General features: G+C 45.2%; 1 protein-coding gene and 1 long non-coding RNA gene across 3 annotated transcripts in view; both read right to left on the bottom strand.

Annotated features, from left to right (window-relative positions):
• GALNT14 (polypeptide N-acetylgalactosaminyltransferase 14) overlaps positions 1 to 13,564 on the bottom strand; it is a 256,819-nt gene that overhangs the window by 41,434 nt on the left and 201,821 nt on the right. For both annotated transcript variants that reach the window (XM_019527047.1, XM_019527048.1), the window contains 2 exons: positions 11,307 to 11,372; positions 9,449 to 9,570 (listed from right to left, as the gene is read on the bottom strand). In XM_019527047.1, coding sequence (XP_019382592.1) covers positions 9,449 to 9,570; positions 11,307 to 11,372 — 188 coding nt within the window. The remainder of the gene's footprint in view (positions 1 to 9,448; positions 9,571 to 11,306; positions 11,373 to 13,564) is intronic.
• Positions 12,467 to 13,564, bottom strand: part of LOC109304454 — a 6,308-nt gene continuing 5,210 nt past the window's right edge. Inside the window, exon 2 of the long non-coding RNA XR_002099395.1 lies at positions 12,467 to 13,426. This is a non-coding gene — a long non-coding RNA (uncharacterized LOC109304454). The remainder of the gene's footprint in view (positions 13,427 to 13,564) is intronic.

The following is a 13,564-nucleotide window of genomic DNA, read 5'->3' as shown; positions in this document are numbered from 1 at the left end:
GGCTCCACAATACAAAAAGGATGTGGAGAAGCTTGAGAGAGTCCAGAGAAGAGCCACGCACATGATCAGAGGTCAGGAAAACAGACCTTATGATGACAGGCTGAGAACCATGGGGCTCTTTAGCCTGGAAAAGCGCAGGCTCAGGTGTGATCTGATGCCACGTATAAGTTTATCAGGGGTGACCACCAGTATCTGGGGGAACGTTTGTTCACCAGAGTGTCCCAAGGGATAACAAGGTTGAATGGTTATAAACTACTGCAAGACCATTTCAGGCTGCTCATAAGGAAGAATTTCTTTACTGTCCGAGCCCCCAAGGTCTGGAATACCCTGCTATCGGAGGTGGTTCAAGCACCTACATTGAACACCTTCAAAAGAAATTTGGATGCTTATCTTGCTGGGATGCTATGACCCCAGCTGACTTCCTGCCCCTGGGGCAGGGGGCTGGACTCGATCTTCCAAGGTCCTTTTCAGCCCTAATGTCTATGAAATCTATGAAATCTGTCCTTCCTGAACAGTTTGTACCCACCCATGACAGTGCTCCAGCCATTCAAGTTCCCTGTTATTCCAATCACATCATAGTCCCGTGACTGTATGAGGACTTCCAATTCCTCCTGCTTGTTTCCCAGGCTCTGTGCATTTGTATACAGGCAGCTGAGGTAACTAGTTGATTGCCCTGATTTTTTAGGAAGTATGAGAGCACCTCCCCTGTTGCCCACTCCTGCTTGCTCTTTGTTCATGTCTCTCATTTCCTTCGACACCAACATCCTGAGGGACAACCAGCATGGGTTTGTTGCGGGTAGGTCTTGCTTGACCAATCTCATTTCCTTTTATGACCAGGTGACCTATCACCTGGACAAGAGAGAAGAGATTGCTGTCATATATCTTGACTTCAAAAAAGCCTTTGATCTGGTATCGCATGATCACCTCAGGGCTTTGGTTTCCATTCCCTGGCAAACTTAGTTTAAAGCCCTCCTCACTAGGCTAGCAAGCCTGTAAGGGCACTCTTCCCTTTCTTTGTCAGGGGGATCCCATCTCTTCTCAGCAACCCTCCTTGGAAGAATATCTCATGTTCAAAGAAGCCAAAGCCCTGCCAGCTCTACAGCCAGGTGCTGATCTGAAGGATGCATCCGCTCCTGCCCAGGTCCTTCACCTTGACTGGAAGGATTGATGAGAACACAACCTGAGCCCCAGACCCCTTCACCCTTGCACCCAGAGCTCTGTAGTCACTTTTGATCTGCTCAGTGCAGATCAGGGTAAATGATACCCTGGCAGTATCATTGGTGCCCACATAGATGAACAACATGGGGTAGTAGTCAAAGGGCCAGATAAGCCTCAGTAGTCCTTCCGTGACATCTCGGATCCAGGCTCTGGGCAAGCAGCAGACCTCCCAAGACAATAGGTCAAGTTGGTTGATGGCTCCCTCTGTCGTCTACAGAAGGGAGTCTCCAACCACCACCACCCATCGCTTCTTCTTGGTGGCAGTCATCTCAATCCTTTCCACCTAATGAGGCCTGTCCTGTCCTCCTCCACCAATGCAACCTGCTCCTCCCTCTGTGCTGCTAGGGCTGCATATCTGTTCTCCAGACACACAACTGCAGCAGGAGGTGAAGATCTGCTTGCTGCCAGAAGTCACAAGCCTTCAGCTTCCACCCTCTTGGGTGTCGATGTCCTCTCTCTTCTCTAGCGCTGCATCTTCCATTTCTTTCTCTGCAGTCCTGGAGGTCTCCTCCAGCATCAAATTGATGAATGCCTCATGGTGGAGGATGCTTCGGAGCCTTGCCACCTCCTGTTTTTCTCTAGCCTGTTCCCTGAGACACCACCAGGAAGCACTGCCCACACTGCAGGCACTCCCTGACCTGGCCATCACTGGAAGGAACCTGCAAGCCGCCGTCCGCACAGCGCCAAACCTGGACCTGGATGTAAGCCTTGGTGGTGGGCAGACCTTTTTCTATAAACTGAAAACTGAAGTTTTCAGGGCTGTCAGGTCAGCATTTTTCACTAGCTTGAAAATCACCCACAAGCATATTCTTAATGCGTAAGCTATAGGTGTGTTTTACAAGCAACTTGGCTCAAGAATCTCCAGCTGGGCACAAAACTTCATCCTTTTTTTCACAAATTCATCAGTTTATTCCCCTCTTCTGGTCCTCACATTGTTTTCAGTAAATTTCAAATGTGAAGCAATAGACAAGCAGTTCAAAAGTAGAAAGGAAATACACAGACCAAACCAAGCAGCTAATTTAATATACATATATAATAACCTATACATATATATATGTGTTTGTGTAAAATAAATCCATAAATTACTGGATTTGCCAAAGGAGAGGAAGAGGTTAAACACAAAAGAGTGAAATGATATTAAATATTTGGTGCTGGTGATTTAATTAACATCTTGTTACGGGTGAAAAGATTATACAAACAGTTAGGAACAAAAATATCTGCAGGAGGAAGAGATTTTGACAGCTTTGACTGGTCTCTTATCTTCTTTTTTTCTTTTCAAAAATCCCAAACTCCAATTATAGCTCAAACTTCAAGCTTTTCCCTTCACCAGATCAAATCGCTTTTCACAGACATGCAGAGGAAGTCATCTTAGCATATATGGGCTTGCTCTCTTGCTCTGGGAGAAGACTTTGTTTCGGAAATCAGTTTTAACAAAGAAGAGCTGCGTTCTGAAGCAGTCACAGGACAAAGTGGCTGAATGCTGAAAATTATGCTGTTAGGACATACTGGAGAGTCAGGTTTTATGAATTAGGATATTTTTTGCCTGAGAAGCACAAGGCCCTGATCTGGGCATTAGTGAATTAAGGATCACAATGTCCCTGTGAAGCAAGTAAATGTTATCCCTATATAACAGATGAACAAAATGAGGTATGGAAAGACGAAGCACTTGAGGCCAGTCTTGTTGAAATCAATGCCAAAACTTCCATTCAATGCCATAGGAAGGAGAATGATATCTAACAGTGTGGCTAGACTCCTTACCTTACTGTGCCAGGCAGTGCTGTGCTGAAAAAGGCCATACTGCTTATACCTTTCATACCAGAAGCAATGTGGCTGCTGTAGTATGACACTGGGGGCAAGCTAATTAGTCCTGCCCAAAGGTACTGCACCAGAGGTAGGTGGCCATCCTACTCCTGGGTTTAACATGCAGCACATGTGCAAGAGCATGGCATGTTTTTAAGCATGGCAGTAACTGGTACATTAGCAGTATAGACATGCCCTGACAGACTGATTCAAGGTGAAAGCCAGAGAACCCAAAACACTTGACATCCTGTCTTATGCCTAAGCCTCAGCATCATTCTTCCCTTCAAATAACAGATCACTTGGTGTGAAACTTTTTTAGCTCCAATCTTCCCAGCATGATGAGCTTTGGAAATTGTTTTTTTAATCCTCTGCACAAGAATCCAACCAACAGAGAACAGAAAGCCAGATAAGTCATCCTCCTGAGGGTAATGCACTGCACTATCAGATGAAAAACTCTGTCCAATTCTCAGTCCTGGCCTCTAATGTCCCTAGATCGACAAGGCATTGTTCTTTTAAAATGCACTTCAAATCAAACAATACATCTCAATGAAAAAGGAGAGTTATTCCAGCTATTCCATCACCAATATCAACCTGCCTATAGTTGTAACCGTTAGCAAAAAGACAGGGGACATACTTCTTCCTTCAGGGTGGAGTCCCAAAAGGTTATAGCACAACATTTTTCCTGAGACATCTTTTCTCAGACAGGGAAAGAGTGTGCATGTCAGGGGCTTTGGAGGTAAATGGAACATTGTTATCTGCTGGTTCACTAGCATGGCATTTGCAAAAGCCATTGTTCAGCTGAGCTAAATAAAATTGATGATTTTTCCTGAAAAACATGCCCGGGTTTGATAATTACATGTTAAGAAAAATTATTCTGTTGAAATATAGTGGTAGTGGATTTAGATATATTAGTTCTATAAATAAATAAAATCAAGAAAGTGTGCATCCACACACATATATACCCACAAACACAAATGCGCTCATCCTCTGGTGCTCCCAGAACTCCCTCAGACACACAACTCCCCAGACATGGGCTCACACACCAACTCAAACATTGCCTTGTATGTAATCCCTCCAGTTTACACTCATAAACATTCTTCCTCAGACACACCCAGACAGAGATTCACAGCTCATCAGGCAGACACATGGGCCATCTCTCAGATATTAGCAAAATAATAAGCTATACACCTGTTGCCCAAATGTAAAACAGACTAAGTCCACATGCATCTAACACTTAGATGCAACCTGCCTACAGGAAATCGTCATGCTCTGTTTGCAGTTGTATCCGTTATACCCATTTGTCAGAAGTAAACACACACACATGTCCTTTGGCATTTGTTGAACACCCAGAAACTTGCTTGAACAGCTGTTTTTCCCAATGAAAAATGAGAAGTGACATGCAGGTTGAATTGGTGCTAGCTACAGAGTCAGATTTATTTAAAGCTAGTCATTCCTAATTTGCTTGAAAACTTTAATTTTATTAAAACAAAACAGACCATTCCTGCCAGTTACAAAGGAAGAAAAGCCCTTTATACAACACGCATCTCTGCTGTAAAAGAACATGGCAGAGGATTAGCCAGTCCTCTTTTCAACACCAACCTGAAGGTGGCAGCAGTAACATTTCATATTCATATGGTTCCCTGATCAGTATTTTAACCCTGGAATAAGGATGGAAGCTGTGTGCCAGGTAGCAGGGAAACTAATGGATGCAAGTTAATGACCTTGTACCTTTGGATGTGAAGTTTGGGGTCAACAAAAAAGGAAATAGAACAGAAATTAAATCAGTTTTCACAAATACTCTTCAGTTATGGTCTGCAACACCATGGCTGCTTCACACATGGCCAGTGCTCCCCAGGCTGATCTAAACATCACCTACCATTCCATTCCTAGGGGTCCCAGACACCTTTCTTTTAATGCAGCAGCCAGAAACCTTTAGCAAGCCATGGACTGGAAAAACCTAGGTCCAGACTGATGTGGACTCGACAGTTTCGGTGGCACGTGGGGGGCGGGGGAAGAGGGAGAGTCTTTCCCTGCATCACTGCTGGGGCCAGGGAGCCAGAAGCTGTGTCTGTGCTGATGCTGCTTCTCTCAGCTCCTTGCTCCCTGCCCCCAGTAGTTTCTATCTGGTGGGAAACTGTGCTGGGGCTGGGCAACTGTAAACTGTGTTCATGCTGCTGCTGCTTCTCCCTGCTCCCCACCCCCACCCCCACTCCTGTCTCCCAGCTATGACATGAGCTCTACTGGGAGATGCCAGCTCCAGTGCAACTCCTCAGCAGCTGGAAGTTGCACTCATATTGCAGCTGGGGGGAAAAAGGGATGTAGAGAAGTGGCAGCAGTGAAGACACAGCTGAAAGCTGCCTGGCCTAACACAGCTGTTCGCTGCCTAGCCCCAGTATGGGCATGAGTGCAGGAACAAGCAAAGCCCTCCAGATCTGCAGGCTGGATCCAGTGGCTTCCCAGGACAACCCCTGTTCTAATGCATCATCTCAACACAGCCTGGTAGCACCTCTTGCTAATCCAGTCTTGGACTTCACTTGTACAACCTTGTCAAGACCCTGTTAATCTTGATCCACAGCCCCCATTGCTGTTCTGTTCCTAGGCACTCTACACACACTTCTACAACACCCCTGGGCCTTGACCTGCAACTCCCAGTTTTATTCCAGATGCATCAGTGATGCTGCCTCCTATCCCTGTACAATAGTTCAACATGTTAGGCAAATACCCACTAGGGACTAGTGGAAGCCTCTTACATTGTCTTTGTGCCCTGAGGTCAAGGCCAAAGCCCCACTTAAGCCTGGCAGCCCATTGGGCTAACACAGTTAGGACACACCAGTTTCTACCGGAAATGGTGAATAAAGTAGTGCTGAGATAAGCATGAGGACCAGCCACCTTTGTCTCTCCAGCCCAAATGACCAGGTACCCACATGCAACTTGGTCAGCTGGGAGCAGCCTTTGGTACAATTCCAGAGGGAGGCTCAAACGAATGCCTCTGAAGCCAGGGCAAACTGCCTTAACCACTCTGCCCCCATACTCTTCTGGGCATCCTAATCCAGGATGTAAATCCCCTATAAGTGGATTTCTCTAACCCTTCAGAGTCCTATTTCCCAGTGACTTCATATGGCTCAAAGGTCCTCTAGGACTTTCCAATTCGCTCCCTGACACATTTTGGAGAGTGGCATACTGGGTCTTGTACAAAGTTCTTTGCACTGAGGCCAATAGAGAGAGCCTACCATAGAACCACCTTCTACTTCAAACCACATATATGCTTGAAAAAGATGGTGCTCCAAGTAAAAAGAAGTCAGCAGAGGTGACATTTTGCTTTAATGCTACATTCAGACCATGCTGCTGCTGCTGCTGCGTAATGAAACTCCTACGGCACTGCTGCATATGGCATCCACATTCATTTATCACATCAATGCTGAGCATGAGCTACCGTCCACAACACTGCAAGCGAAAGCCAATTCTATCTGCCATGCCCCTTGCTTTCAGTCTGCCAAAACATGTCAAATGCTTTGCATGGGGAAAAAAGCTGTTGCTTCTGAGATTCAGAGGTAGACTTCAGGGAGGGGAAGGTTAGAATGGAGAGATTTCAAGAGGAGCGAGCATGTTAAAAGGCTACGCCCTGGTTGAAAAGCAATCAGTAGAATATACGTCAGTGGCAAATCCTGTTCTTGGGCAAGCCAGATCCGAGCCTCTGGTAGAAATTAACGAGTCTTATCATCATTTCATAACAACTATAATCATATGCAAATATTTTAATTAAACTGCTGTTTATTAGCTGTATTGCAGCAGCACAAACTCAGGGTTCCAATATGCTAGGTAATCCCTAAACAAGCTGAGAAGAGAGTTTGCCTCCAAAAACTCACAGCTGAGGAACCTAGTCTGTGCTTGTACCCCCTGGCAGGGACTGGTGGGGGATTCCCATTAGGGTCACAGGACTCTGCAGAGAGAGAGAAAGTTGCCAACATGGAAAATCATGGCCTATGCTTGTGAAGCAAAGCAAGCACATCTTCACAGAGTACTGGGATCTTGGACAAGTCATTTTGCCTTTGTATACCTCAGATAATTAATTAGTTATTCATTAGCTAAGTAAGTATAATTAATGGAATATCACTGCTAATAAAATACACAAATAATTGTATAATGATAATAATGCAACTATATAATTTCATAATGAACAGTAGTCTCCAACAGGCTACACTCATTGCTAATAATTACAGCCAATACAATATTTAAATACTGTAATTGAAACAGGATAGGCACCAGCTCATGTGGAGCTAACACAGGTACCTGTACATGGTGCTGCACTGCACAGTGCACAAATACTCTTCTCTTCCAAGCATGGTTGACATTCCAGCTAATTAATAGGGACAAGCAGGGCATGGCAGATAGTGTTTGGGAGCACAGGAAAACAAGCCCACTTACTCCAGGTCTGAACACATCATGTCAAGAAAAGATTGCGTAGCCCCCACGCCCAGGAGCAAGCTAGAGCCTGAGAATAACTTTGGGCATGCCCCACAAGCAGCTGCCTGACATTTTCTGCAGCCCACAGGGTGCACATCGAGCTGAAGTACAAGGGTATGACGTGTTTTCACAACAGCATTTTTAAGCAGGGCCAACTCCCTCAGCAACAACAGATCTCCAGCTACCTTACCTGTACAGCATGCCACTGCTGCCACTTCTCTGTCCTCCCTGCTGCCAGAGGCCACTGCAGAGAAGGTTCTGCGGTGGGGGGTGGGGGAATAGGAGGATGAGGTGCCCTCTACTTCCATTCTGGCTCACCCCCACCCCTTAGGTCAGGGGTAGGCAAAATACGGCCCATGGGCTGGATGTGGCCCTCCAGTGCATTCTATCCAGCCCACAGGACCACTAAAAAATTTAGAAAATTAACATTTATCTGCCCCTGGCTGCCTGTCGTGTGGCCCTCAATGGCTTGCCAAAACTCAGTAAGTGGCCCTCCACCTGAAATAATTGCCTGCCCCTGCCTTAGGCAGTGCCTGGGACTGTTGTCCAGCTTGCCCTGCCCATTAATCTTCCTAGCAGTGCCCAGTGCAGACATGACCAATGTGTCCTTGTGCAGCACCTAAGTATTATCATACTTTGGCATATTTTCATGTGCAATTAATGCAACTGAATAAAATGCAGAGCAATTTTCACCACAGTAGACTACACCCAAGCCTGTGCTTTGGACAGCAGCAAATTGAGCTTGGGAGTGGCAGTTTAGGCCAGGGCTGCTCTTGCCCTGCTCTGCTCCCCTGTAGCAGCCAAGAGGAGCTCCAGACTCCAGCCGCAGGGGACAAGAGAACCAGGCCTGGGCTCCAGCTAGTGGCAGCAGTGTGGCCCAGGCTCCAGGAGGCAGCCCCAGGCTGGCAGGGGACACGTGGGGGTCAGGCCCAGGTAGCAGGTGGCTGTGTCAGGAGGTGGAGAAGCTGGCTGAGCCAGAAGGCTCCCACAGCTGCCGAGCCATGTGGCTAGGTAGCAGTACTTGTATTTACAAATGCTACCCTGCTGCAGATTTAATTAGTTTCCCGCGGCTTAAGAGGACCACACTTGTAGATGCAAGACATTTACTGTGGAGCTAATTAATCGACTCTGTAGTAAACTTCTCATGTAGATGAGTCCTCTGTTCTGTTCTACAGGTAAAATGAGGGCAATATTTGCCCAAAGTCATGTGAGTCAGAGCTGAATTTTTGGTCAGTATGCTGAACCCATAAGATCATGCTACCTTTGACTGGAATGACAAGGTGCCGGGTGTAGGTGTGCCTGAAGAGAGAAATGTCTCTGGGGGAAGAAGAACATCATTGTCTGCTGTGAAATCAGCAAAATTTAAATCCTATTAAATCAATTTATTAAAGCTTAATTTGCATGAAATTAAATTCAGCCCCTATTCAAAGAGCCATCACTCCCCTAAATCATCAGCACTGAGCATTCTTCAGGAGCCTAATTAAAAAGTCTTCTGGAGAAATGCCCACCTTTCCCCTGGCACCACTCATCATTTGCCTCCTTGTTACTGCAATGGAGACCCAGGGGTGCTGCTAGTTTTTGCTGCATATCTATTGCCTAGCCCCTTCTTTCTGCTCTCTCCAAAACTCTCATCCTCTGTGAGGGCTGATCCAGTATTGTATACATGGGGTAATTCAACCTGGGGGCAATTTGTTTTTTCTCCTTCAGCAAAGTTGCATGTGACATAAACTGAGCCCCCTAGGACTGAGTAGGACAGAAAGTTATAGCTGGATGCTCAAGAGAGGCTAGATGCAAGACTAGAAGACTCTGCCTCACACCAATGTACAGGTCAGCCTTTTCCTCCCAAGAGATTTATCATTTGCATATTCAGACACACGTGCCACTGGTTATACAAGGAGCTGGAGACGCAGGTGGATTTTGTTAATACGTGGCCTATGAAAGCTCTGGGTCTCCTCAAAACACTTACCTCCTTGATCCTCTGCAAGAGAGGCAGCAGCCAATCCTTATTCACCTCACAGTGACTGTCCAGGAAGGTCAGGACTCCCGCCTGCGCCATATCTGCCCCTCGGATTCGGGACCGGATCAAACCTGTTCAAACACACACAAGCTCAGGTGCCACCTAGGTGGACCATGGGCATCACCATGCAAGGCAAAGGAGACACAGACCCACAGATCCCTTGACTCTTAACCTCCACACCCCTCCTCCATCCCAGGTACACATAACTTCCTTCAGGTCAGTTACCCTCCTGGCTATATGTAAGCCAGTTTCCTCACCTTCCAAGGTCATTACAACAAGTAAAGGGCCCTGCTAGATAAATGATTTATGGCATTTACACCAATTCTTAATTCATGTAATTATTTCTGCTGTCACTTTCTGAGAGGAAAACAAGACTTAAAGTACTTTCAATAACCCCTGCAGATAATGTCATCTAATGTAAATGTAAGTCAGCCTGGAATGGGCCTGTAACATCAGCAACAAATTCTCTTGAAGGGAGAGGGAACAAGTCTTTTATCACCTTGTCACTGCCACACTCACCCACTCACTCCTGCACCCACTCTCCCACAGAAAGGAGATCTCCTTATTAAGGATGTGGCTTTGGGTTACACATTCCACTGGACACACAAGTGAAATTTTCATAGATGTCAATGGGAGCTGAATGCAGGGCTGGAAGACTGTACATAACTCTTGCGTAGATTTTTTTTGTGTAGGCATCCCCTTCTCTGGTCCCTGGGCCACTAACTGCTTCTGTATTTATCTCTCTCTTCTCCACCACATGCCCAATCAAAGGCTGACATACTAAGAGTCTTGTGAGAGAACAACCACACAGTATATAAAGGGATATGAACCCCTCTGTACTGGGGCCAAAATATGACTGCCCTTCTCAGCAACATCTGCAGTGAGACTACACTGGTTTCAGAGAGAGTCTGGCAGGGAGAAAGACGCACAGCAATCCTGGGCTGTTGGAGAAAAAGGGGGAGATAGGGCCAGACTGATCTCATCTATACAAGGGACAATCCAGGCAAACTCTAATGTTTTAACAGGGTTCCTCTATACTGACATAGCAGCAATCCAGCCTGGAGGGAGAATGTAGGGACAAACCCTCTCTATTCCTCTCGCTATCCCTTCACACATACACACACACACACATGTGCGCACACATATTCACTCCTCTCCCTCCAGTGGATCACGACTGTGCTAAACCTGCTAAAACTTTCTTTGGTTTTTATTTTCAATACTGGAAAACAGCACTTGAAAATATCCATTGAGATTGGGGGCTGCATGATAAAGTGTTGCAAGAGGTCACCAGCAACAGCCCTGCCAAGGCAGACATTCATCCTCCATACGGATCTGCTTAATCTTTAAAATATAATTAATTACATTTTTTTTAATTCCCATGGAAGCAGCGGGAGCTGATCTCGTCTGTTTCATTAGAACAAACAGCTTTAAAAAGAAGACCCGGGGCTTTGTTTTGCCTGTTCTAATTTTCTGGCTAATAAGCTGCAGCTGAGCCTCATTGGATATCTTAATAGTCCAATCTTTTTAAAGGGGGAGAAATCCATTTCAATTCCTAGCCCTTTGGAACATCTCTTTTTATTACCACTATCTCCCTTTGGAGCCACGAAGCACTGATTTTTGAAGAAGTCCAGCAGACCTTGCCTTGTTTTCACATCTTCCATCACCATGCCAGCACAGTCACCCCTGCCAGGCACTGCTACAGCTCTGCAGTTGGCCTTGCCTCCTTACCTCCCCCTCCTATTCCCACCTCATGAATTTCTTTTCTCTCATTTGCCACCCGCCTGTGTCTAAGCCAACAGGATCTTACCTTCTCGCTGCCCATTGCGTAAACATTTCACCTTGGGTAACTTGCACAGTAAATGGCAGTCATCAGCTTTGGAAACACAAACAGAGAGGCACATAACTTAGCAGCATTCAAGTACTTCACAAGAGACATGGATTCTTGCAAGGAAATGAAGAGCACGGCTAGGGCTGTGATGTGGACTGACTGCCTTATAGACAGCTGGCACCTCCAATAGACCTTGTGCTTGACTCTGGTCTCAACCTAGTGTCCTCCAGTGAAGTAAATGGGCCACCTACCCAGTCAGTATAAATGTAGCTCCCTTTATGTTGATGAAGTTACATGGATTTACAGTAGCTGAAACTATGGAACTGCAAAGTAAAATCAGTATGATATGAGAATCAAAGCACAGGTCTGATTCTGACCTCATTTTCATTAGTGTAAATCTGGAATAATTCCAATGCTGCACAGCAGTTTTACAGCCAGTGTAACCTACTCCTTAGGGATTCCTGCTTGTAGGGTAGGAGCATCCTTAAATGATATAGAAGGTCTTGCCAGGGAGAAAGCAAGGGATGAATGGAATTTCACTGCACTCTGGCAAATGCTTGATTCAATGGGAGATAGGAGAAGGGGTCCTGTAGCACCTGGGTAATTAAGAGCAGCCCTTAGGCTGTTCTATGTAATGAAGAGGCCAAAACCACTACTGTAACCACAGAGCCTAACAGGAGCTGAAAGCTACTTTTGCTTCAGTTCCTCAGCTTGTGAATCATGTAGCTTGGATATTGCTGAACACTGAACCCACAACCGCCCCTCATTTAGGAAGGTAAGCACTTTCTATTTATAGCAAAGTATCTTTTTTATTGTTTCCTCTGCCCTTCTAAGAAGCATGTCTATTCCAATATAGTCCAGGACAGTGAACATTTCTAGGCCTGGTTCTTAATTCAGTCACAGGAGTTTCACACCAACATAACTCCATTCACTTCACTGTTGTTGCTCCTGATACGGGGCTCACAGAAGTCACTAGGATAATTTCCTCTGAAATTCAGAGGTTTTGAATCAAGCTCTTATACCAGTATGAGACTGGAATTAGCCCCTCTTTCCCTAATGTGAATTGTTATTGGCACTATTTATAGCTTCCAAGAGATGGGGGTTGGGGAGTTATTTTAGGATATGAGCATACATTTTTATTGTACCCTCTTTTTCATTGCTTTTCCTATTTAAAACTTACATCTTGCAGCTCCTTAGGGTATAAACTACACTGCACTGAATGCTTGAGTGGGCCACATTATGCTGTTTTATCAATGAAACCTGTGTTCTTATTCACTTACAATCTACGGGCCTCACTTACCACTTAGCCATACCAGCATTGCCCCACTGGCTCTAATCCTCAACTGGCATAAATCAGCATAGCTCCACCAACGTTAGTGGAACTACAACTATTTATACCAGGATCTGACTTATTAACTTCAGTGGAGTTGCCCTGTGTGAAACGGATGTAACAGGGTGCGGAACGAGGTCTCAGCTCTAACTTAGAGCACCATTTAATTTGGCTTGCTGTGTCCAAAAGGGTCAGAAAATGAGAAAGATCAGCTTTTGCTCTTGCCTATGCCAATGAAAATTAGAGTTACTCCTTTAAAGTATGACTTTCCTTGCAGTTATAGTCATGCAAATCTAGAATAGCTCCATTAAACTCAAGAGTTGTTCTGGATTACAATCAATTATTTACAACTGAGAGCAAGGCCTGGAACAACAGAATTACACTGGAGTTAAACTGATGTGAAACCAACCCCCGACCAGGCTCAGGCTTCATGTTGGCAGAAACAACTCAGGATTTATTTGTTTTTACATTTCTATTAGAACGGGCTCTCTCGTGGAATTTGAGCTTTCCAAGCAGTGTCCGCAACCCTTCTGAAGAATAACATCATAAAGAGGGTTGGTTGAACTGCCAGGTTAAAAAAAAAACACCAAAAACATTTGCTCTCTTTCTAATGCCACCTTTAATTATGAAAAGTGATGGATTCTCATAAAGCCACATTGATTTTGATCCACTTAAGCAGTCTGTACACTTTTTGTACTTAGAAAATGAAAACACTTCAGTTGTCTTCACTGTGTGCTTTAGATCTTTTCCCCCTTAGGGTCTCTTGTACCTGCATAAGGCTGTGATGGAGGGGTAAGAAATTAGATGTAGTTGGGCAAGTCTGATATCACTTCTTTTTTCATCGGAAAGAAGCAGTTTTAATGGATTTCCTACTTACAAAAGAGAAATGGGAAAAAAGTTTCAAAAG

This window comes from Gavialis gangeticus, unplaced genomic scaffold (assembly GCF_001723915.1).
Source record: "Gavialis gangeticus isolate Ggan-Ray unplaced genomic scaffold, GavGan_comp1, whole genome shotgun sequence".
NCBI lineage: Eukaryota > Metazoa > Chordata > Crocodylia > Gavialidae > Gavialis > Gavialis gangeticus.
The sequence above is the reverse complement of the archived record's forward strand: the minus strand, read 5'-3'. Positions and strand labels throughout refer to the sequence as shown.